The following is a 22,552-nucleotide window of genomic DNA, read 5'->3' on the forward strand; positions in this document are numbered from 1 at the left end:
AGGCATAATCATCCATCTCATTGTCTGTTCTCTGTTCCGCACTAGGCATAATCATCCATCTCATTGTCTGTTCTCTGTTCCGCACTAGGCATAATCATCCATCTCATTGTCTGTTCTCTCTTCCGCACTAGGCATAATCATCCATCTCATTGTCTGTTCTCTGTTCCGCACTAGGCATAATCATCCATCTCATTGTCTGTTCTCTGTTCCGCACTAGGCATAATCATCCATCTCATTGTCTGTTCTCTGTTCCGCACTAGGCATAATCATCCATCTCATTGTCTGTTCTCTGTTCCGCACTAGGCATAATCATCCATCTCATTGTCTGTTCTCTCTTCCGCACTAGGCATAATCATCCATCTCATTGTCTAGTGAAATCAGAATGTCTTAAAAATAACACAAAAAAATGAGCTAAAACAAAATACATGACGACTAACCGACGATGCCAACTGTAAACAAAATGGACGCATTCAGACAAAGGTTTCTGATTTCGTGGCTTTGATCAAACCATCAAAGCAGACATTTCTGCTTCCTTATCATTTGGTATCCCCTACCCACCACCCGACCACACCAAATTAAGTTTAGATACAGAGACCAAGCCATGATTTCCTAATAGATTTATCCCTTAATAGCAGTTTTGCTGCCGCCATTTATCTGGCTCGCAAAGCCGCACAATGCAGGAGTGCTGAATGGCATGGGCAATTACAGTGCATGTGTGCAGCCAGCCTCCACTCCATTTTAAAGCAGGCTTTCATAATGTGAGCAACATGACCGCATGCACTCTGCTCTTTGCCGGAGCCCAGGTGGTTGCCATGGCAACACACTTTTTATTTTTTGACTTACTCTAACATTTTATTGCCCGTCATTATGTATCATTAAAAACATACATATTAATGCAAAACACAGGGGTGATGGGGGTTAAGGGGAGAGGGGGAAAGATGAGATGAATTAGGGGTACAACAACCAACAGGAGGAACAGAACAACACCTGACAAAGGGCCTTTGAGGATTTCTAAGTGTTTATTTTGAAACATAATAAATCAAATAAGTAAATATATTCATCATGAGCTAAATAAAGATATAATATTTGGGTTGCATCCTGTGCATCAGAAAATAAGGGCTAGAGTAGTCCCTATCTATAACTCTAGCAGTACACCAGGCCCTATCTATAACTCTAGCAGTACACCAGTCCCTATCTATAACTCTAGCAGTACACCAGTCCCTATCTATAACTCTAGCAGTACACCAGGCCCTATCTATAACTCTAGCAGTACACCAGTCCCTATCTATAACTCTAGCAGTACACCAGGCCCTATCTATAACTCTAGCAGTACACCAGTCCCTATCTATAACTCTAGCAGTACACCAGGCCCTATCTATAACTCTAGCAGTACACCAGGCCCTATCTATAACTCTAGCAGTACACCAGGCCCTATCTATAACTCTAGCAGTACACCAGTCCCTATCTATAACTCTAGCAGTACACCAGTCCCTATCTATAACTCTAGCAGTACTCCAGGCCCTATCTATAACTCTAGCAGTACACCAGGCCCTATCTATAACTCTAGCAGTACACCAGTCCCTATCTATAACTCTAGCAGTACACCAGGCCCTATCTATAACTCTAGCAGTACACCAGGCCCTATCTATAACTCTAGCAGTACTCCAGGCCCTATCTATAACTCTAGCAGTACACCAGGCCCTATCTATAACTCTAGCAGTACTCCAGGCCCTATCTATAACTCTAGCAGTACACCAGGCCCTATCTATAACTCTAGAAGTACACCAGTCCCTATCTATAACTCTAGCAGTACACCAGGCCCTATCTATAACTCTAGCAGTACACCAGTCCCTATCTATAACCCGAGCAGTACACCAGGCCCTATCTATAACTCTAGAAGTACACCAGGCCCTATCTATAACTCTAGAAGTACACCAGTCCCTATCTATAACTCTAGCAGTACTCCAGGCCCTATCTATAACTCTAGCAGTACAACAGGTCCTATCTATAACTCTAGCAGTACACCAGGCCCTATCTATAACTCTAGCAGTACACCAGGCCCTATCTATAACTCTAGCAGTACACCAGGCCCTATCTATCTATAACTCTAGCAGTACACCAGGCCCTATCTATCTATAACTCTAGCAGTACTCCAGGCCCTACCTATAACTCTAGCAGTACACCAGGTCCTATCTATAACTCTAGCAGTACACCAGGCCCTATCTATAACTCTAGCAGTACTCCAGGCCCTATCTATAACTCTAGCAGTACACCAGTCCCTATCTATAACTCTAGCAGTACACCAGTCCCTATCTATAACTCTAGCAGTACACCAGGCCCTATCTATAACTCTAGCAGTACACCAGGCCCTATCTATAACTCTAGCAGTACACCAGGCCCTATCTATAACTCTAGCAGTACACCAGGCCCTATCTATAACTCTAGCAGTACACCAGTCCCTATCTATAACTCTAGCAGTACACCAGGCCCTATCTATAACTCTAGCAGTACACCAGGCCCTATCTATAACTCTAGCAGTACACCAGGCCCTATCTATAACTCTAGCAGTACACCAGGCCCTATCTATAACTCTAGCAGTACACCAGGCCCTATCTATAACTCTAGCAGTACACCAGGCCCTATCTATAACTCTAGCAGTACACCAGGCCCTATCTATAACTCTAGCAGTACACCAGGCCCTATCTATAACTCTAGCAGTACACCAGGCCCTATCTATAACTCTAGCAGTACACCAGGCCCTATCTATAACTCTAGCAGTACACCAGGCCCTATCTATAACTCTAGCAGTACACCAGGCCCTATCTATAACTCTAGCAGTACACCAGGCCCTATCTATAACTCTAGCAGTAAGGCCCTATCTATAAGCAGTACACCAGGCCCTATCTATAACTCTAGCAGTACACCAGTCCCTATCTATAACTCTAGCAGTACACCAGGCCCTATCTATAACTCTAGCAGTACACCAGTCCCTATCTATAACTCTAGCAGTACACCAGGCCCTATCTATAGCAGTACACCAGTCCCTATCTATAACTCTAGCAGTACACCAGGCCCTATCTATAACTCTAGCAGTACACCAGGCCCTATCTATAAAGCAGTACTCCAGGCCCTATCTATAACTCTAGCAGTACACCAGGCCCTATCTATAACTCTAGCAGTACACCAGGCCCTATCTATAACTCTAGCAGTACACCAGGCCCTATCTATAACTCTAGCAGTACACCAGGCCCTATCTATAACTCTAGCAGTACACCAGGCCCTATCTATAACTCTAGCAGTACACCAGGCCCTATCTATAACTCTAGCAGTACACCAGGCCCTATCTATAACTCTAGCAGTACACCAGGCCCTATCTATAACTCTAGCAGTACACCAGGCCCTATCTATAACTCTAGCAGTACACCAGGCCCTATCTATAACTCTAGCAGTACACCAGGCCCTATCTATAACTCTAGCAGCAGGTAACTCCAGGCCCTATCTATAACTCTAGCAGTACTCCAGGCCCTATCTATAACTCTAGCAGTACTCCAGGCCCTATCTATAACCCTAGCAGTACTCCAGGCCCTATCTATAAACCTAATTGTACTCCAGGCCATATCTATAACGCTAGCAGTACTCCAGGCCCTATCTATAACTCTAGCAGTACTCCAGGCCCTATCTATAACTCTAGCAGTACTCCAGGCCCTATCTATAACCCTAGCAGTACTCCAGGCCCTATCTATAACCCTAGCAGTACTCCAGGCCCTATATATAACCCTAGCAGTACTCCATGCCCTATATATAACCCTGGCAGTACTCCAGGCCCTATCTATAACCCTAGCAGTACTTTAGGCCCTATCTATAACCCGAGCAGTACTCCAGGCCCTATCTATAACCCTAGCAGTACTTCAGGCCCTATCTATAACCCTAGCAGTACTCCAGGCCCTATCTATAAATCTAGCAGTACTCCAGGCCCTATCTGTAACCCGAGCAGTACTCCAGGCCCTATCTATAACCCTAGCAGTACTCCAGGCCCTATCTATAACCCTAGCAGTACTCCAGGCCCTATCTATAAATCTAGCAGTACTCCAGGCCCTATCTGTAACCCTGGCAGTACTCCAGGCCCTATCTATAACTCTAGCAGTACTCCAGGCCCTATCTATAACTCTAGCAGTACTCCAGGCCCTATCTATAACCCTAGCAGTACTCCAGGCCCCTATCTAGCAGTAACTCTAGCAGTACTCCAGGCCCTATCTATAACTCTAGCAGTACTCCAGGCCCTATCTATAACTCTAGCAGTACTCCAGGCCCTATCTATAACCCTGGCTAGTACACCAGTACTCCAGGCCCTATCTGTAACCCTATCAGCCTCCAGGCCCTATCTGTAACTCTAGCAGTACTCCAGGCCCTATATAAAACCCTGGCAGTACGCCAGGCTCTTTCTATAACCCTAGCAGTACTCCAGGCCCTATCTATAACTCTAGCAGTACTCCAGGCCCTATCTATAACCCTAGCAGTACTCCAGGCCCTATCTATAACCCTAGCAGTACTCCAGGCCCTATCTATAACCCTAGCAGTACTCCAGGCCCTATCTATAACTCTAGCAGTACTCCAGGCCCTATCTATAACTCTAGCAGTACTCCAGGCCCTATCTATAACTCTAGCAGTACTCCAGGCCCTATCTATAACTCTAGCAGTACACCAGGCCCTATCTATAACCCTAGCAGTACTCCAGGCCCTATCTGTAACCCTAGCAGTACTCCAGGCCCTATCTATAACTCTAGCAGTACTCCAGGCCCTATCTATAACTCTAGCAGTACTCCAGGCCCTATCTGTAACCCTGGCAGTACTCCAGGCCCTATCTATAACTCTAGCAGTACTCCAGGCCCTATCTATAACCCTAGCAGTACTCCAGGCACTTTCTATAACCCTAGCAGTACTCCAGGCCCTATCTATAACTCTAGCAGTACTCCAGGCCCTTTCTATAACCCTAGCAGTACTCCAGGCCCTATCTATAACTCTAGCAGTACTCCAGGCCCTATCTATAACTCTAGCAGTACTCCAGGCCCTATCTATAACTCTAGCAGTACTCCAGGCCCTATCTATAACCCTAGCAGTACTCCAGGCCCTATCTATAACCCTAGCAGTACTCCAGGCTATATCTATAACTCTAGCAGTACTCCAGGCCCTATCTATAACTCTAGCAGTACTCCAGGCCCTTTCTATAACCCTAGCAGTACTCCAGGCCCTATCTATAACCCTAGCAGTACTCCTGGCCATATCTATAACTCTAGCAGTACTACTGGCAATATCTATAACTCTAGCAGTACTCCAGGCCCTATCGATAACTCTAGCAGTATTTCTGGCCATATCTATAACTCTAGCAGTACTCCAGGCCATATCTATAACTCTAGCAGTACTCCAGGCCCTATATATAACTCTAGCAGTACTCCAGGCCCTATATATAACTCTAGCAGTACTCCAGGCCCGTTCTATAACCCTAGCAGTACTCCAGGCCCTATCTATAACCCTGGAAGTACTCCAGGCCCTTTCGATAACCCTGGCAGTACTTCAGGCCCTATCTATAACCTTGGCAGTACTCCAGGCCCTTTCTATAACCCTAGCAGTACTCCAGGCCCTATCTATAACCCTAGCAGTACTCCAGGCCCTATCTATAACTCTAGCAGTACTCCAGGCCCTTTCTATAACCCTAGCAGTACTCCTGGCCATATCTATAACTCTAGCAGTACTCCAGGCCCTTTCTATAACCCTAGCAGTACTCCAGGCCCTATCTATAACCCTAGCAGTACTCCTGGCCATATCTATAACTCTAGCAGTACTCCAGGCCATATCTATAACTCTAGCAGTACTCCAGGCCCTATCTATAACTCTTGCAGTACTCCAGGCTCTATATATAACCCTAGCAGTACCCCAGACAATATCTGTAACCATATCTGTAATCCAGGCCCTTGGTATAACCCTAGCAGCACTCCAGGCCCTATATATAACCCTAGCAGTACCCCAGACAATATCTGTAACCATATCTGTAATCCAGGCCCTTGGTATAACCCTAGCAGTACTCCAGGCCCTATATATAACCCTAGCAGTACTCCAGACAATATCTGTAACCATATCTGTAATCCAGGCCCTTGGTATAACCCTAGCAGTACTCCAGGCTCTATATATAACCCTAGCAGTACCCCAGACAATATCTGTAACCATATCTGTAATCCAGGCCCTTGGTATAACCCTAGCAGCACTCCAGGCCCTATATATAACCCTAGCAGTACCCCAGACAATATCTGTAACCATATCTGTAATCCAGGCCCTTGGTATAACCCTAGCAGTACTCCAGGTTGTTGTTGTAACCAACCTTTAGCTAGGCATTAAGCCTGGAGTTTTTCCTGGTCAGGGCCTGTATTCACAAAGCTTTGTGAGATGGTTAAAAGGCCAAACTGATCCTAGATCAGCACACATTCTCTGATACGCTTTGTGATACGAGCCCTGGTCGTCTGTCCATCATACCCACCCATCTTTCTTCTGGTCCACCACCCCAGCCAGCAGTGAGGTGGCCTCGTCAGACAACCTGATGTCAGTGTGTGCATAGAGAAACCGGGCCACAAAGTCCTCTGGAGACATGAAGGCCTCATTGTTCTTCTGGATGCTGGCATACTGCAACAGCAAACACACAGACACACAGACAGACAGACAGACAGACAGACAGACAGACAGACAGACAGACAGACAGACAGACAGACAGACAGACAGACAGACAGACAGACAGACAGACAACATAATTGATTTGTTAATAAGTGATATATTGGTCAAGAAAGACACTGACGCTGACTGTTTCAATCCTTTGGGCAGACACCTAACTTGCGATCATTCACACGTAACTCAAGACTTTAATAGGCATAAATCATGCAATGATGCCAATGGTAGAAATTCAAGCTGTGTGCAGGGATCTCAAGTTAGGATTCAGACCTCAATGGAGAAAACCAGAAATGTGCTATTGACTCTTGTTTTTGTGACTTGAACCAGAAGAAGCCTACAAATAAATGCAATATTAGTAGTGGCTTTCCAGTACACGAAGTTGGCTTGTATCCAGTGAGCTAAGGAAATGTTGTTGATCCATAGGCAAATTGATTCTTACACAACTGACCTTTATGAAAATAGCTTTCAGCTCAGTAGGGTCAGCCCTCTTTTGTCCCTGGAGAAAGAAATTGCATACACATTATCATCACATAATCAACAACCAAGCTCTGTGGTAATAACCTGAAATCAATACACTTCTTTAATTTACAATTCTGTTGAAGCACTCATTAAAGCCCTCTTGGGTGTCTTCACCTGCACACCATCTTATCTATTTTTTATCTGCACTGTTATTTTTAATCCCAGGCCCCTGTCCCCGCAGGAGGCCTTTTCCCTTGAGGTAGGCCATCATTGTAGATACGAATTTATTCTTAACTGAGTTTAATAAAGGTTCAATAAATACAAAATAAACTTTGTAACTTGTCTTTTTTGTGCGAATAAATAAAAATACAAAATAAAATGGATAGGCCTAAAGGCATAGGCTACTAGGATAATGTGTTACAGTAAGATGTTTTCCCCACTTTGCAATAAAAGTAAGACACGCTAATTGTGTACTTATTATAACATCCCCCTGTTAAACTGTTAATAATTACTGTAGGGAAAAAAAAGAAAAAAAATGTATTAGGATATGCAGCATTATTGAGACCTTTGATATTTATGACTCAATGAATTCCTGAATGTCTTCATTTTAGTTTTATGCTTTTCAACTTCATTGTGCTCTTTTTGTTTATACCTTTCATAGTAGACATACAGTGGCTTGTGAAAGTATTCACCCCTCTTCACATTTTTCCTGTTTGTTGACTTACACGCTGGAATTAAAATGGATTTTTGGGGGGTTTGTATCATTTTATTTACACAACATGCCTACTAACACTTTAAAGATGCAAAATATGTTTTATTGTGAAACAAACAAGAAATAAGCCAAAAAAATGAAAAACTTGAGCGTGCATAACTATACACCCACCATACCATCTGAATACGCCCAGTACAGCAATGTCTTCAGCAAAATCAAGGACTCCACTCTGCCACCACATCACCCAGGGGACTGTGCTACTGACTTACTCCCTGGAGGGTCCCCATCGAAGGGCCGAGTTTAACCACCATTCTATCCCGGAAAATGAGGCAATAGAGAACTACATTGATGACACACTCAAACGGTTTCATTTGTCCTTCTTCCCCGGCTGAGTCCAGCTTCTTCTTCTTGGAAAAAGGACAGTGGTCTCCGATCATGGTATTGATTAGCGTTCTCTGAATGATGTCAAGAACATTGATGACATCCTGATTTACTCCCTAAAGGAACACATACAGCATGTGAAAAGGTACTTTAACAGCTCCTTGACCATAACCTTTATGTGAAGACTGAAAAGAGCACCTTCCATGTAAACTTCCTCGGGTTCGTACTGACACCTGGAGGGGTCAGCATGTATGAGAACAAAGTCCCCGCTGTCAGTAACTGGCCCAAACCCACCACCGCTAAGGAACTCCAACGTTTCATTTGGTTCTCCAACTACTATCGCCGGTTCAACTTCAGTTCCACTGCCGCTCCCATCACTGCCCTTACCAGCCAAAAAGAGCCGGACCTTTCAATGGACTGACACAGCCCTGAATACATTTACATTTACATTTAAGTCATTTAGCAGACGCTCTTATCCAGAGCGACTTACAAATTGGATATATATATAATATAATATATAATATTTCCAACAACTTGAAATGTCGCTACAGCTCAGCTCCTGTCCTTCTCCAACCTGATCCGACCCTTCCTTTCACCCTGGAGGTGCTTCTGAAGTAGGAGTAGGAGCCATACTCTTTCAGCGGGTGGGAACACCTCCAAAATCACATCCCTGTGCCTTCTTCTCCCGGAAGTTATCCTCCGCTGAGAGGAATTACAATGTGGGGAACAGAACTCCTCGCCATCAAGCCGGCCCTCGGGGAGTGGCACCACTGGTTGGAGGGAGCACAACATCCTTTTCTCTTCCTAACAGGGGAACAGAACACCTCGCCATCAAGCCGGCCCTCGGGGAGTGGCACCACTGGTTGGAGGGAGCACAACATCCTTTTCTCTTCCTAACAGGGGAACAGAACTCCTCGCCATCAAGCCGGCCCTCGAGGAGTGGCACCACTGGTTGGAGGGAGCACAACATCCTTTTCTCTTCCTAACAGGGGAACAGAACTCCTCGCCATCAAGCCGGCCCTCGAGGAGTGGCACCACTGGTTGGAGGGAGCACAACATCCTTTTCTCTTCCTAACAGGGGAACAGAACTCCTCGCCATCAAGCCGGCCCTCGAGGAGTGGCACCACTGGTTGGAGGGAGCACAACATCCTTTTCTCTTCCTAACAGGGGAACAGAACTCCTCGCCATCAAGCCGGCCCTCGGGGAGTGGCACCACTGGTTGGAGGGAGCACAACATCCTTTTCTCTTCCTAACAGGGGAACAGAACTCCTCGCCATCAAGCCGGCCCTCGGGGAGTGGCACCACTGGTTGGAGGGCGCACAACATCCTTTTCTCTTCCTAACAGATCATTGTAATCTGGAATATATCAGAGGGGCCAAGAGGTTACACTCCTGACAAGCCTGCTGCGCTCCTCTTCACACACTTTCATGTTACTTACATCCCTGGAAAGAAACGTAAAAGCTGATGCTCTCTCCCTCCAGTTTGACCTTCCGACCAGTAAGTCCGGTCCTACACCCATTCTTCATTCCTCTTGCATTATGGGGCCGGAAAAGTGTGAGGTTCACTCTGCCATACAAGAAGCCCTCACCTCAGACACAGCTCCTCCTGAGACACCAGCTGGGAGGAGTTACGTACCAGCAGCTGTTAGGCCCCAACTGATGCAATGGTGTCACATGTCCTTTGCGTCAGGACATCCGGGCATTACACAAACCACCAAACATCTAGCCTGTAAGTTCTGGTGGTCCTCACTGGCATCTGACATAAGGGATTACATGCTCTCCTGTCCATTCTGCGCCCAAACCAAAAGCCCTCGTTATCTCCCTTCCAGTAAGCTTCAACCTTTGCCAATCCCTCACAGACCCTGGTCCCACATAGCTGTTGACTTCATCACAGACCTTCCTGAATCGGTCGGGCCTTCTGTGACCCGACCGGGGGTCGCCCTCAGCCTCTCCTCCGGGTACCGTCCCCAGACCAACCGGCAGACGGAACGCCTGAACCAAGAAATAGGGAAGTACCTCCGCCAACAATATTCTGCCTTTCCACACGACTGGAGTCGGTATATGGCCTGGGCCGAATACGGTCAGAACTCACTCATGCATTCATCCCTCCGCCTTACTCTGTTTCAGTGTGTCCCATGTTTCCCTGGGAGGTGGAGCCTGGTACTGTCCCAGCTGTCAACGACTAGTTTCAGCGTAGTGAGCGGGTATGGGAGACCGCTCACCGGCATTTGCAGGAGGCCTCTAATAACCAGAAACACTTTGTCGACAGACGCAGCAGACCTACACCACTCTTTCACCCCGGACAATGTGTGTGGTTCTCTACCAGAGACATCTGCCTCCCCTGCAAACAGTTCTGTCCTTGTTTCATTGGTTCCTTCAAGATAACACCATCACGTACCACCTCCAGTTACCCCGTCAGTATAAAATCTCCTCGTCCTTTCATATCTCTGTTAAAACCGGTCACCTACAGTCCTCTTCATCCTCTTCATCCTCCAGTCTCAACCCGCAGTGCACCAACACCGTTGTACGTCAGAGGGGACCCCCCCCCCCCCCTCAGGCCATCCTTGATTCCAAATACCTGAGAGGTCGCATCCACTATCTAGTGGACTGGGAAGGTTATGGGCCAGAAGACCGGTCCCGGGTCCCCAACCAGGACATCATCAACCCAGAGATAATTCAGGCATTCCACAGTGATGGTCCGGCTCCCCGACCTCTGGGTCGACCCACCCCCCTGAACAGACCCACTGGACATCAGCCTTGACGCAGAACATTGGGTCAGTTCACAACCTTGTCGAACCAGCCTGACCTCGCCCCTGAGGTATGCGGCCGCCTCTGCTCCCCCGCCCACTCCACCCTCCGGTGCCGTTGGGTCGTCAGGAGTATTCATTACAGGCACATCTAGCCACTGGGATTATTGCCCTTTCTTCAAGGCAAAACTGCTCCAGCTCCTTCAAGTTGAATGGGTTCCGCTGGTGTACAGCAATCTTTAAGTCATACCACAGATTCTCAATTGGATTGAGGTCTGGGCTTTGACTAGGCCATTCCTAGACATTTAAATGTTTCCCCTTTTAAACCACTCAAGTGTTGCTTTAGCAGTATGCTTAGGGTCATTGTCTGCTGGAAAGTGAACCTCCATCTCAGTTTCAAATCTCTGGAAGACTGAAACAGGTTTCCCTCAAGAATTTCTCTGTATTTAGCACAATCCATCATTCCTTCAATTCTGACCAGTTTCCCAGTCCCTGCCTCTGAAAAACATCCCCACAGCATGATACTGCCACCACCATGCTCATCTCATCTGACCAGAGTGCCTTCTTCAATATGTTTGGGGAGTCTCTCACATGCCTTTTTAAGAATTTGCTTTTTTTATGACCACTCTTCCGTAAATCCCAGCTCTGTGGAGTGTACAGATTACAGTGGTCCTATGAAAATCCAAACCCGCTGTGGATCTTTGCAGCGCCTTCAGTGATCTCAGCGATCACTGCCTCATTGCCTGCATCCGTAATGAGTCTGCTGTCAAACGACCACACCTCATCACTGTCAAACGCTCCCTGAAACACTTCAGCGAACAGGCCTTTCTAATCAACCTGGCCTGGGTATCCTGGAAGGATATTGACTTCATCCCGTCAGTAGAGGATGCCTGGTTATTCTTTAAAAGTGGTTTCCTCACCATCTTAAATAAGCAGGCCACATTCTAAAAATGTAGAACCAGGAACAGATATAGCCCTTGGTTCACTCCAGACCTGACTGCCCTTGACCAGCACAAAAACATTCTGTGGCGTACTGCATTAGCATCGAATAGCCCTTTTCAGGGAAACTAGGAATCAATATACACAGGCAATTAGGAAAGAAAAGGCTAGCTTTTTTAAACAGAAATTTGCATCCTCTAGCGCAAACTCCAAAATGTTCTGGGACACTGTAAAGTCCATGGATAATAAGAGCACCTCCTCCCAGCTGCCCACTGCACTGAGGCGAGGAAACAATGTCACCACCAATAAATCCACCATAACTTAGAATTTCAATAAGCATTTTTCTATGGATGGCCATGCTTTCCACCTGACTACCCCTACCCCGTCAACAGCCCTGCACACCCCTCCCCACAGCAACTTGCCCAAGCCTCCCCATTTCTCCTTCACCCAAATCCAGATAGCTGATGTTCTGAAAGAGTTGCATATCTGGACCCCTACAAATCAGCTGGGCGAGACAGCTCTTTCTAAAATTATCCGCCGCAATTGTTGCAACCCCCTATTACTAGCCTGTTCAACCTATCTTTCATATCGTCTGAGATCCCCAAAGACTGGAAAGCTGTCACGGTCATCCCCCCCTCTTCAAAGGGGGAGACACTCTAGACCCAAACTGTTACAGACCTATATCGATCCTACCCTGCCTTTCTAAGGTCTTCGAAAGGCAAGTTAACAAACAGATCACCGACCATTTCGAATCCCACCATACCTTCTCCGCTATGCAATCTGGTTTCCGAGCTGGTCATGGGTGCACCTCAGCCATGCTCAAAGTCCTAAACGATATCCTAACCGCCATCGACAAGAGACAATACTGTGCAGCTGTATTCATCGACCTGGACAAGGCTTTCGACTCTGTCAGACTCAACAGCCTTGGTTTCTCAAATGACTGCCTCGCCTGGATCACCAACTTCTCAGACAGAGTTCAGTGTGTCAAATCGGATCTCTGGCCGACTCTTTTCTCTGTATACATCAATGATGTCGCTCTTGCTGCTGGTGATTCTCTGATCCACCTCTACGCAGACGACACCATTCTGTATACTTCTGGCACTTCTTTGGACACTGTGTTAACTAACCTCCAGACGAGTTTCAATGGCATACAACTTAAATGCAAGTAAAACAAAATGCATGCTCTTCAACCGATCGCCTACACCTTCCCTCCCGTCCAGCATCACTACTCTGGACGGTTCTGACATAGAATATATGGACAACTACAAATACCTGATGTCTGGTTAGACTGTAAACTCTACTTTCAGACTCACATTAACCTCTTACACTTATGGTGGCGCTATTTCATTTTTGGAAGAAAAACGTTCCCGTTTTAAACAAGATATTTTGTCACAAAAAGATGCTCGACTATGCATATAATTGCTACTGTTCGAAAGAAAACACTCTGACGTGTCCAGAAATACAAATATCTTCTCTGTGCGTGCCCTAGAACGTGAGCTTCAGGCAAAACCAAGATGACTTGGCATCCAGGAAATGACAAGGATTTTTGAGGCTCTGTCTTTCATGATCTCCTTATATGGCTGTGAACGCAAGAGGAATGAGTCTGCCCTTTCTGTCGTTTCCCCAAGGTGTCTGCAGCATTGTGACGTATTTGTAGGCAGATCGTTGGAAGATTGACCATAAGAGACCACATTTACCACGTGTCCGCCCGGTGTCCTGCGCCGAAATTGGTGCACAAAAGTCACCTGCCAGTATTTTTCCATGGAGCAGAGAGAGAGAAGCAAGCTTCCAAGAACTGCATGTCAATGAAGAGATATGTGAAAAAACACCTTGAGGATTGATTCCAAACAACGTTTGCCATGTTTCGGTCGATATTATGTAGTTAATCCGGAAAAAGTTTCACGTTGTAGGTGACTGCATTTTCGGTTCGTTTCGGTAGCCAGGCGCAATGTAGAAAACGGAACGATTTCTCCTACACACAGACGCTTTCAGGAAACACTGCGCATTTGGTATGTGGCTGGGAGTCTCCTCATTGAAAACATCAGAAGCTCTTCAAAGGTAAATGATTTTATTTATTTGGCTATCTGGCTTTTGTGAAAATGTTGCGTGCTACATGCTACACAAAATGCTATGCTAGCTTTGCATACTCTTACACAAATTAGTCAATTTCTATGGTTCAAAAGCATATTTTGAAAATCTGAGATGACAGTGTTGTTAAGAAAAGGCTAAGCTTGAGAGCAAACGCATTATTTTAATTTTATTTGCGATTTTCAGAAATCGTTAACGTTGCGTTATGCTAATGAGCCTGAGGCTTAGTCACAATCCCGGATCCGGGATGGGGAGTTTCAAGAGTTAAGCATCTCCAATCCAAAAATAAATCTAGAATTGGCTTCCTATTTCTTAACAAAGCATCCTTCACTCATGCTACCAAACATACCCTCGTAAAACTGACTATCCTACCGATCTTGGACTTAGGCAATGTCATTTACAAAATAGCCTCCAACACTCTACACAACAAACTGGATGTAGTCTATCACAGTGCAATCCGTTTTGTCACCAAAGCCCCATATACTACCCACCACTGTGACCTGTATGCTCTCGTTGGCTGGCCCTCGCTTCATATTCGTCGCCAACCCCACTGGCTCCAGGTCATCTATAAGTCTTTGCTAGGTAAAGCCCTGCCTTCTCAGCTCACTGGTCACCATAGCAGCACCCACCTGTAGCACGCGCTCCAGCAGGTATATTTCACTGGTCACCCCCAAAGCCAACTCCTCCTTTGGCCACCTTTCCTTCCAGTTCTCTGCTGCCAATGACTGGAACGAATTGCAAGATTTACTGAAGCTGGAGACTCATATCTCCCTCACTAACTTTAAGCATCAGCTGTCAGAGCAGCTCATAGATCATTGCACCTGTAAATAGCCCATCCAACTATCTCATCCGCATATTGTTTTTTGTTTTTTTGCTCATTTGTACCCCAGTATCTCTACATGCACATTCATCTTCTGCACATCTATCACTCCAGTGTTTAGCAATTAAATTATAATTACTTCGCCACTACGGCCTATTTATTGCCTTACCTCCCTAATCTTACCTCATTTGCACACACTGTATAAAGATTTTTTTATATTGTGTTATTGACTGTATGTTTGTTTATTCCATGTGTAACTCTGTGTTTGTGTCGCTTTGCTTTATCTTGGCCAGGTTGCAGTTGTAAATGAGAACTTGTTCTCAACTGGCCTACCTATTTAAATAAATTTTAAAAAATTATCTTTGGTCTCTTTGTTGCCTCTCTGATTAATGCCCTCTTCGACCTGGTCTGTGAGTTTTGGTGGGCGGCCCTCTCTTGGCAGGTTTGTTGTAATGCCATATTCTTTCCATTTTTATTAAATAATGGATTTAATGGTGCTCTGTGGGATGTTCAAAGTTTAGGATATTTTTTTTAGAACCCAACCCTGATCTGTATTTCTCCACAACTTTGTTCCTGACCTGTTTGGAGAGCTCCTTGGGCTTCATTGTGCCGCTTGCTTAGTGATGTTGCAGACTCTGGGGCCTTTCAGAACAGGTGTGCGTGCATATACTGAGATCATGTGACACTTAGATTGCACACAGGTGGACTTTACTGAACTAATTATGTGACTTCTGAAGGTAATTGTTTGCACCAGATCTTATTTAGGGGCTTCATAGCAAAGGGGGTGAATACATACATATTGTTTTTGTGACCCCAAAGTGTCCAGTCCCCAACATGAGTACTCTGGAGCACAGCCTCCCGCAATGCTTTTAGGACCACCACCTGCCACCTCTCCTCTCCCGTAGCTGACTCCTTCCATGCCCGCTGTAGCACGCCATCAGCCAGCCGCAGTGTCTCAAACTTTGACCACAACTCTTTGGTCGCGAGTGAGAGCGCTGTCACCTCTTCCATGGTGGCCTCACCTGTGCCTCTACCCACTGTAGTACTGGCTGCAGGTCTGTGTCCTGTCCCTGCTGCTGCCCCCATTCAGCCACGTCGACAGTCTGCAGCTCACAGCAGACAGGTCGCTCGCCCGACACACTGTGGCACAGACCCCCTCCTCTGCACACAGCTCTCTCTCCCATCCCTGCTGCTGCCCCCATTCAGCCACGTCGACAGTCTGCAGCTCACAGCAGACAGGTCGCTCGCCCGACACACTGTGGCACAGACCCCCTCCTCTGCACACAGCTCTCTCTCCCATCCCTCTCTCCACTCACAGTGGAGGCAGCCGCCTGCAATACAGGGCCGATGGGACATGGCGTCGGCGTTGGAGTGGCGTGCCCCTGCCCTGTGCACTACTGTGAAGTCATACGGCTGAAACTCCTCCAACCAGCATGCCACCTGCCCCTCTGGCTCTCTGAAAGACATGAGCCACTGGAGAGCAGAGTGGTCAGTCCTTACAGTAAAGGGCAGGCCACACAGGTAGTACTTGAATTGTTTGACGGAAGCCACAACAGCCAAGAGCTCCCGCCGGGTGACACAGTAGCGGCGCTCATGTTTGTCAAATGTTTTGCTGAAGTACGTCACCACTCTCTCCCCCTCTGGCCCCACCTGGGCCAGCACCCCACAAAGGCCCACATTGCTTGCGTCTGTAACCAGGATAAAGGGCAAGGTGAGGTCAGGGGGGGTGAGCGCGAGGGCCTCGATCAGTGCAAGTTTGAGGGTGTTGAAGGCCTCGTCACACTCCACTGTCCAAGTGAAAGCCTTGTCCTTCGGCAGCAGGCAGTTCAGGGGAGCAGCGACGCTTGAGAAGCCCCGTACAAACCTCCTGTAGTACGAGGCCAGGCCCAGGAAGCTCTTCAGCTGACGTTGGTCGGTGGGGGTGGCCAGTCTCTGACAGCCCCCACCTTGTCCTCTATGGTGCTGATCCCCTCCTTCCCCACTCAGTGGCCCCAGAATGACACCTCTCTCCTCATGAAGTGGCACTTTCGGGGTGGAGCTTCAGACCTGCGGCAGCCACCCTCTCCAGCACACGCCGTAGCGCCACCAGGGCTGACTGGAAGGAGCTGCCATGGGCCAGGATGTCATCGAGGTATACCAGACACTGCTGTCGGGGGATGCCATCCAGCACCCTGTCCATCAAACGCTCAAAAGTAACTGGAGCTTTGCACAGGCCGAAGCACAGGACCTTGAACTGCCAGTGTCCTCTGTTAGTGGAGAACGCCGTTTTGGCTCTGGCCTCTGGGGAGAGGGGCACCTGCCAGTAGCCACTGCTGAGGTCTAGTGAGGAGAACCAGGAGGACCCCTTAACCAGGTCCAGCGACTCATCGATACGTGGTATGGGGTATGAGTCCTTCCTGGTTACCTCATTCAGCCGCCTGTAGTCTGCACAGAACATCAGCTTGCCCCCCTTCTTCGGAACCATGACGACTGGCGCCGCCCAGGGGCTGTCTGGGGGCTCGATGAACTCTGCATCTCCAACATAGCCTTGTCTGCCGCCTCCTGGTGTGCCAGCGGGATACGGCGGGGACGCATCTTGATTGGTCGTGCAACACCTGTGTCAATCTCATGCTATACCAGATGAGTCTGACCCACCTCTTCCTCACTCAGCGCAAAGCTGTCTCTGAATTCAAACAGCAACTGCCACAACCGTTCGTGCTACTCGGGGTCAAGACCAACACAGTTCCTCCACCATATCTCCCTCACTGCAGACAGTGTCCTCTCCTCTCCCATCTGGGGTTAGCTGAGCAGGGGGGGGTCATGGAGTTAGTTGGGGGAATGTAACACACAGCCTTAGGTGACAGGGGGCTGGAGAAAAGTCACACACAGATGTGGGGGGGGGGGGGGGTGCAGCCATGAGTCTCTGCTGTTTTAACTGTTGGAGTAAAGGGTTTGTTGGGTTGAGTGAATGTGACATGAGGGGGGGCCATGGTGACTGCCAGCCCTCCCTGGAAGCTCGGTGTGCCCCCATTTAGGTCTAACTGGCAGCCTGTGCTAAGAAAAGTCCAACTCCAGGATACAAGGGTACTGCACAGCCGCCACCCAAACAGGATGACGCACAGACCTGCCCCCTACTGTCACAGTCATTATTCCCTTCCCTTTCATGGTGCCAGCTCACCTGTGACTGTGCGGAGCTACACAGTTGTGGGCTCACATTGTGAGTCCAACCTGGCACAATATCTGGCCTCACCAGGGTTACTGTGGACCCAGTGTCCACCAGGGCAGAGCAGGGCACCCCCTCCACAGTGACATGACTAAAGTCCCCAACACAGGTCTGGCCCACCACAACAACAGGCTCCAGCCGCTTGCCCTCGTCTGCTTCTGGGGCAAGTGGAGCCTTGCTTCCCCGTCTGTGCCGGTGGGCTCCTCCTGAAGAAGATGGTGGTTGGGATAGGAAACTAGAGGTCCGCAATACCCGGTCTATGCGGACCCCGAGCCGTTTCCCTGAGCTCTGGGTGACATGGGGCAATCCTGGCGCAGATGGCCTGGTTGGCCACAACCCCGGCAGATTCTGGGACCAGGGCGTGTGATTCGTGCTGCCTGTAGCGACACAGCACGAATGAGTTCTGTCATTTTAGCCACCCATGCAGGCTTTTCCGTCTCCCTGCACCCCCACAAAAGCCCCAGCTGAAGCCCCAGCCCACACCAGTTCCCTCTCCATAGCCATCTTCAAGGCTATCTGCAATGACTCAGGATGAGCCAGCTGGGTCTGTATGCGCAGCTCTGTAGGAGAGAGCACCTGTATGAACTGGTCCTGTGCTAGCTCGCTCTGCACGGAGGGGGGCATGTGTGCATATGCCAGCCGAGAGAGGCTCTCAATGTCACTGGCTAGCACCCGTAGAGGCTCTCCAGGCTGCCTGCGTCTATTACTCAGTTCGGAGCGCAGTGGCCCGGGCTGTACACACTGTCCATAGCGCCTCCTCAGTGCTCCCACTAAAACACCATAATCATGTCTGTCCTCATGGCTAATCAATATCAAAAAGGCCAGAGCATCATCCGTGAGGCATAAAGCCAACTGCAGTGCCCTATCTTCATCCGACCACCCCATAAAATGAGCTAACAGTTCAAACTGAGCATGAAAAGCTTCCCAATCCGCCTTACCGGAATACTTCAGGGTCTTAACAGATACGGACGCAGCCGGGAACCGGGCGCCGCCATGTTTGTTTACATCCTGAGCCCCAGATTCCTCGTCCCGCCGTATCGATGTCACCCCTTCGGTCCGCCCACCAGAATCCGTGCGAAACACAGTCGACGAAGGACTCTTGCACGCTTCAGCCGCCATCACTCTAACGTCCTCCCTCAAGCGGCCGCTGGGCTCCGACGCCCTGGCGATCTCCGACGCCCTGGCGATCTCCGACGCCCTGGCGATCTGCGACGCCCTGGTGATCTCCTCAGCCAGATCTTCCGACTCCCTGGCGATCTCCGACGCCCTGGCGATCTCCGACGCCCTGGCGATCTCCGACGCCCTGGCGATCTCCTCAGCCAGATCCTCCGACGCCCTGGCGATCTCCTCAGCCAGATCCTCCGACGCCCTGGCGATCTCCGACGCCCTGGCGATCTCCTCAGCCAGATCCTCCGACGCCCTGGCGATCTCCGACGCCCTGGCGATCTCCTCAGCCAGATCCTCCGACGCCCTGGCGATCTCCGATGCCCTGGCGATCTCCTCAGACAGATCCTCCGACGTCCATGCACACGCACCTCCTTGGCCATAATCGTCCCCTACCTCCACCTTCACTTTCGGATTCACTCAAGCTTTTTCAACCCCCGTTCTCACCTACGGTAGCTAGCCACAGAAGTCAGCTAGCTAGCTGGCTAACTTTTATCAATGTTTTTACTTCTGACACCAATGTAATGACCTGACTACATCATAAAGGAACAATTGTCAGACTGAGGCTTGAGTTTACGAATTAACCCAACTTTACACAGGCTACTGTTTGGCCGTAGCCCACGCCAAATAAATGAAAGATACCACACAAGCCAACCATGACCTTCTCTTGTGAAGCCCAGACGTAAGAGGAAGAACAATGGCTAAACCTGGTCTTAACTTCCAATGCTCCATCCCCCTGCCCAACCCCCCTCCACGCCACTCCGCCAACCACCAGGATGCCCGTCATCAGAACATTCCAGGCATTCCCGTGATTGGCAGATAGCAGGTTGATTGGCATGTCGGACCCCGCGAACACTGGTATGTACAACATAACCCACTAATAGCCGAACACATAACACACCACTGTCTGTGCGGGTCGCTACAATATGCACACACCACTTTTCAATTTTTTATGTTCAAGCATGTTTTTTGAAACAAGTTATTTTTTTCACTTCACCAATCTGGACTATTTTGTGTATGTCCGTTACATGAAATCCAAATAAAAATCTATTTCAATTACAGGTTTTAATGCAACAAAATAGGAAAAACGCTAAGGGGGATGAATACTTTTGCAAGGCACTATAAGTCTCAATGACGATGTGCAAATGTCACCTGTATCATTTGACAATGTTAAGATTCAACAGGTCAATATTGCTGTCTTTATATGGAATTATTATATGAAACGCGGCTGTACATAATAATAGGGGATTCAGCTGTGAGTTTATAAGTTATTACATTTTGGGGGGAGGGAACACTTCATTCAAAAACGTGGCTCGAGGCAGATGACGGCGCTAGACACAGGGCACAGAAAAAGTGCGGCTAAAGTCTGGCTGCTGAGGAGGAGTTGGTTTCACTGTTTGTGAAGGTACATTGACTCTGTCCACTGCTGAAATGGCCTCTTCCTGCGGAGATATACTGGTTAAGGAGATTGACAAACGTTCGACTTGATCCTAGGAGCTCCAGCTCCAGACGCCAAGGGAGAGTTCCCCCTTTCTCCCCCCAAGAAGGACCTGTCCCTGGAGGAGATCCAGAGGAAACTATAGAAGCTGCAGAGGAGAGGAGGAAGTCCCATGAAGCGGAGGTTCTGAAACACCTCGCTGAGAAGCGGGAGCACGAGAAGGAGGTGCAAATGAAAGCCATGGAGGAGAACAACAATTTCAGCAGGATAGCTGAGGAGAAGCTTAACCAGAAGATGGAGGCTAAGAAAGAAAACAAGGAGGCCCTTCAGGCAGCCATGAGTGAGAAGTGCAAGGAGAAGGACAAGAAACTGGAAGAGGTGCGTGCTAAGAAGGAAACCAAAGAGGGCTGTGCCGAGACATCAAAAAACTGAACAGTTCAGTCTATGGGGGAATTGTATACTATAGGGTTTTTTTACGTATCCAAAGATTGATTTATATTTAGTTGATGGCCAGTATTTTTGTTCTCTGCCACCCACTTTATGAAGAAAAATAAGTTCTCCCCGTTTGTGAATTTAGCTTCTCTGCTATAAGTGTACTTGCTATAGTTTTACATGTGGATATTTGTCTCCCTGTTGCTTCTATTCCACAGCTGTCTAAATGTTACTAGCCTTGAAATCCGCAATTCCTTTCAAATGGCATTGGAGGATAGGATCCAAGGTAATATCCTTATACCACCAATGAAGCTTTGAGAGATGAACGAAAAGAGGAAGCAAGGATTTGACCTCTAGTAACTGTTTCATACACAGCCCATGTCTTTGGATATGTAGCTTTTGTCATGGCAGCTTCTGACCTAATGAAAAATAGCAGTGTACGTAGTTGTTCTTAAGGAGGCATGTGCTGTGCATAGGCCCTTGACATGATCTCTCGATTCCATAGTGCCGCTTTGGAACAGTGTCCCTGTGTATCTCACACCTGACTGTTCATAGCACTTATTGATCACTGTTTGTTAACATATTGATTGGTTTCACCTTTTCTCACAGCATCAGGTGCCGTATTGCAGCTTTTGTTGTTCAGAGATCTGCTAGTCTTGTTCTTTAAAAAACTAGGGCTGATATGGCATCCTGATCCTATTACACTACCCAAAAGTAGTGCACTATATGGAATAGGGTGCCATTTCAGACACACTCTAAATCTAATCTTTGTGCCACTGCAGATTTTAGGCGTTTGTAATGTGGAGTTTTGCCTCAAAGCACATGACTTAGTACTGTTGTAGGGCAATAAAGTAACTTTGCCAGACTTTGAATCATCTAGGATGTTACTGGAAGTGGGTCTACACATGGAATGCAAAAGAGGAATACGCTTTGGATTCTTAATAGATGTTACTAGTTGACTTAACTGTTGTACTAAAAAAATACAATTGTTAAACGCCATTCATTTATTTAAAAAAAAAAATTAAAATTAAGACACGGGGCACGTGCCTAATCTACATTGTAGAATTTGATCATGTGAATTAATAACTGGCCCCAGTGGAGCGAGCATCAACAGAAGCCTTATATTACTGTAGTGTATGTGTACGAGGAGAAGCTCATGTAGCATTATGCTAACCAAGGTTACTAGGCTACAGCCGGCTTTAAATCAATGACATGCTAATCAGCCGGCCACACGGGACGTGGGGAAAGGGAGGGACAGAGACCACTGGTTTCACTGACAGGTTGGTCTGATAACCGGCTTCCGCATAGTGCATCACGGGGAAAAGATGCATCCCATTACAACCTTGACTTCTGCAAGTAGCCCCGTCCTCCTACACTGTAAAGCCCAATGTCATTGCCACTGGCTAATGTTAACCTCGAACATCCTCTTAGCAGGCTAACTAATAGCTAGCTGACTA

At 47.8% G+C, this 22,552-nt stretch overlaps 1 protein-coding gene and 1 pseudogene across 1 annotated transcript in view; one reads left to right on the forward strand and one right to left on the reverse strand.

Annotated features, from left to right (window-relative positions):
* Positions 1-22,552, reverse strand: part of LOC135551361 (electrogenic aspartate/glutamate antiporter SLC25A13, mitochondrial) — a 91,190-nt gene that overhangs the window by 68,429 nt on the left and 209 nt on the right. The window contains 2 exon segments of the mRNA XM_064982580.1: positions 6,530-6,672; positions 7,163-7,210. Of these exon segments, the coding sequence (XP_064838652.1) occupies positions 6,530-6,672; positions 7,163-7,210 (191 nt within the window).
* On the forward strand, positions 20,578-21,355 carry LOC135551360 (stathmin-like; annotated as a pseudogene).

This window comes from Oncorhynchus masou, chromosome 13, assembly GCF_036934945.1.
Source record: "Oncorhynchus masou masou isolate Uvic2021 chromosome 13, UVic_Omas_1.1, whole genome shotgun sequence".
In the NCBI taxonomy this organism is placed as follows: Eukaryota; Metazoa; Chordata; class Actinopteri; order Salmoniformes; family Salmonidae; genus Oncorhynchus; species Oncorhynchus masou.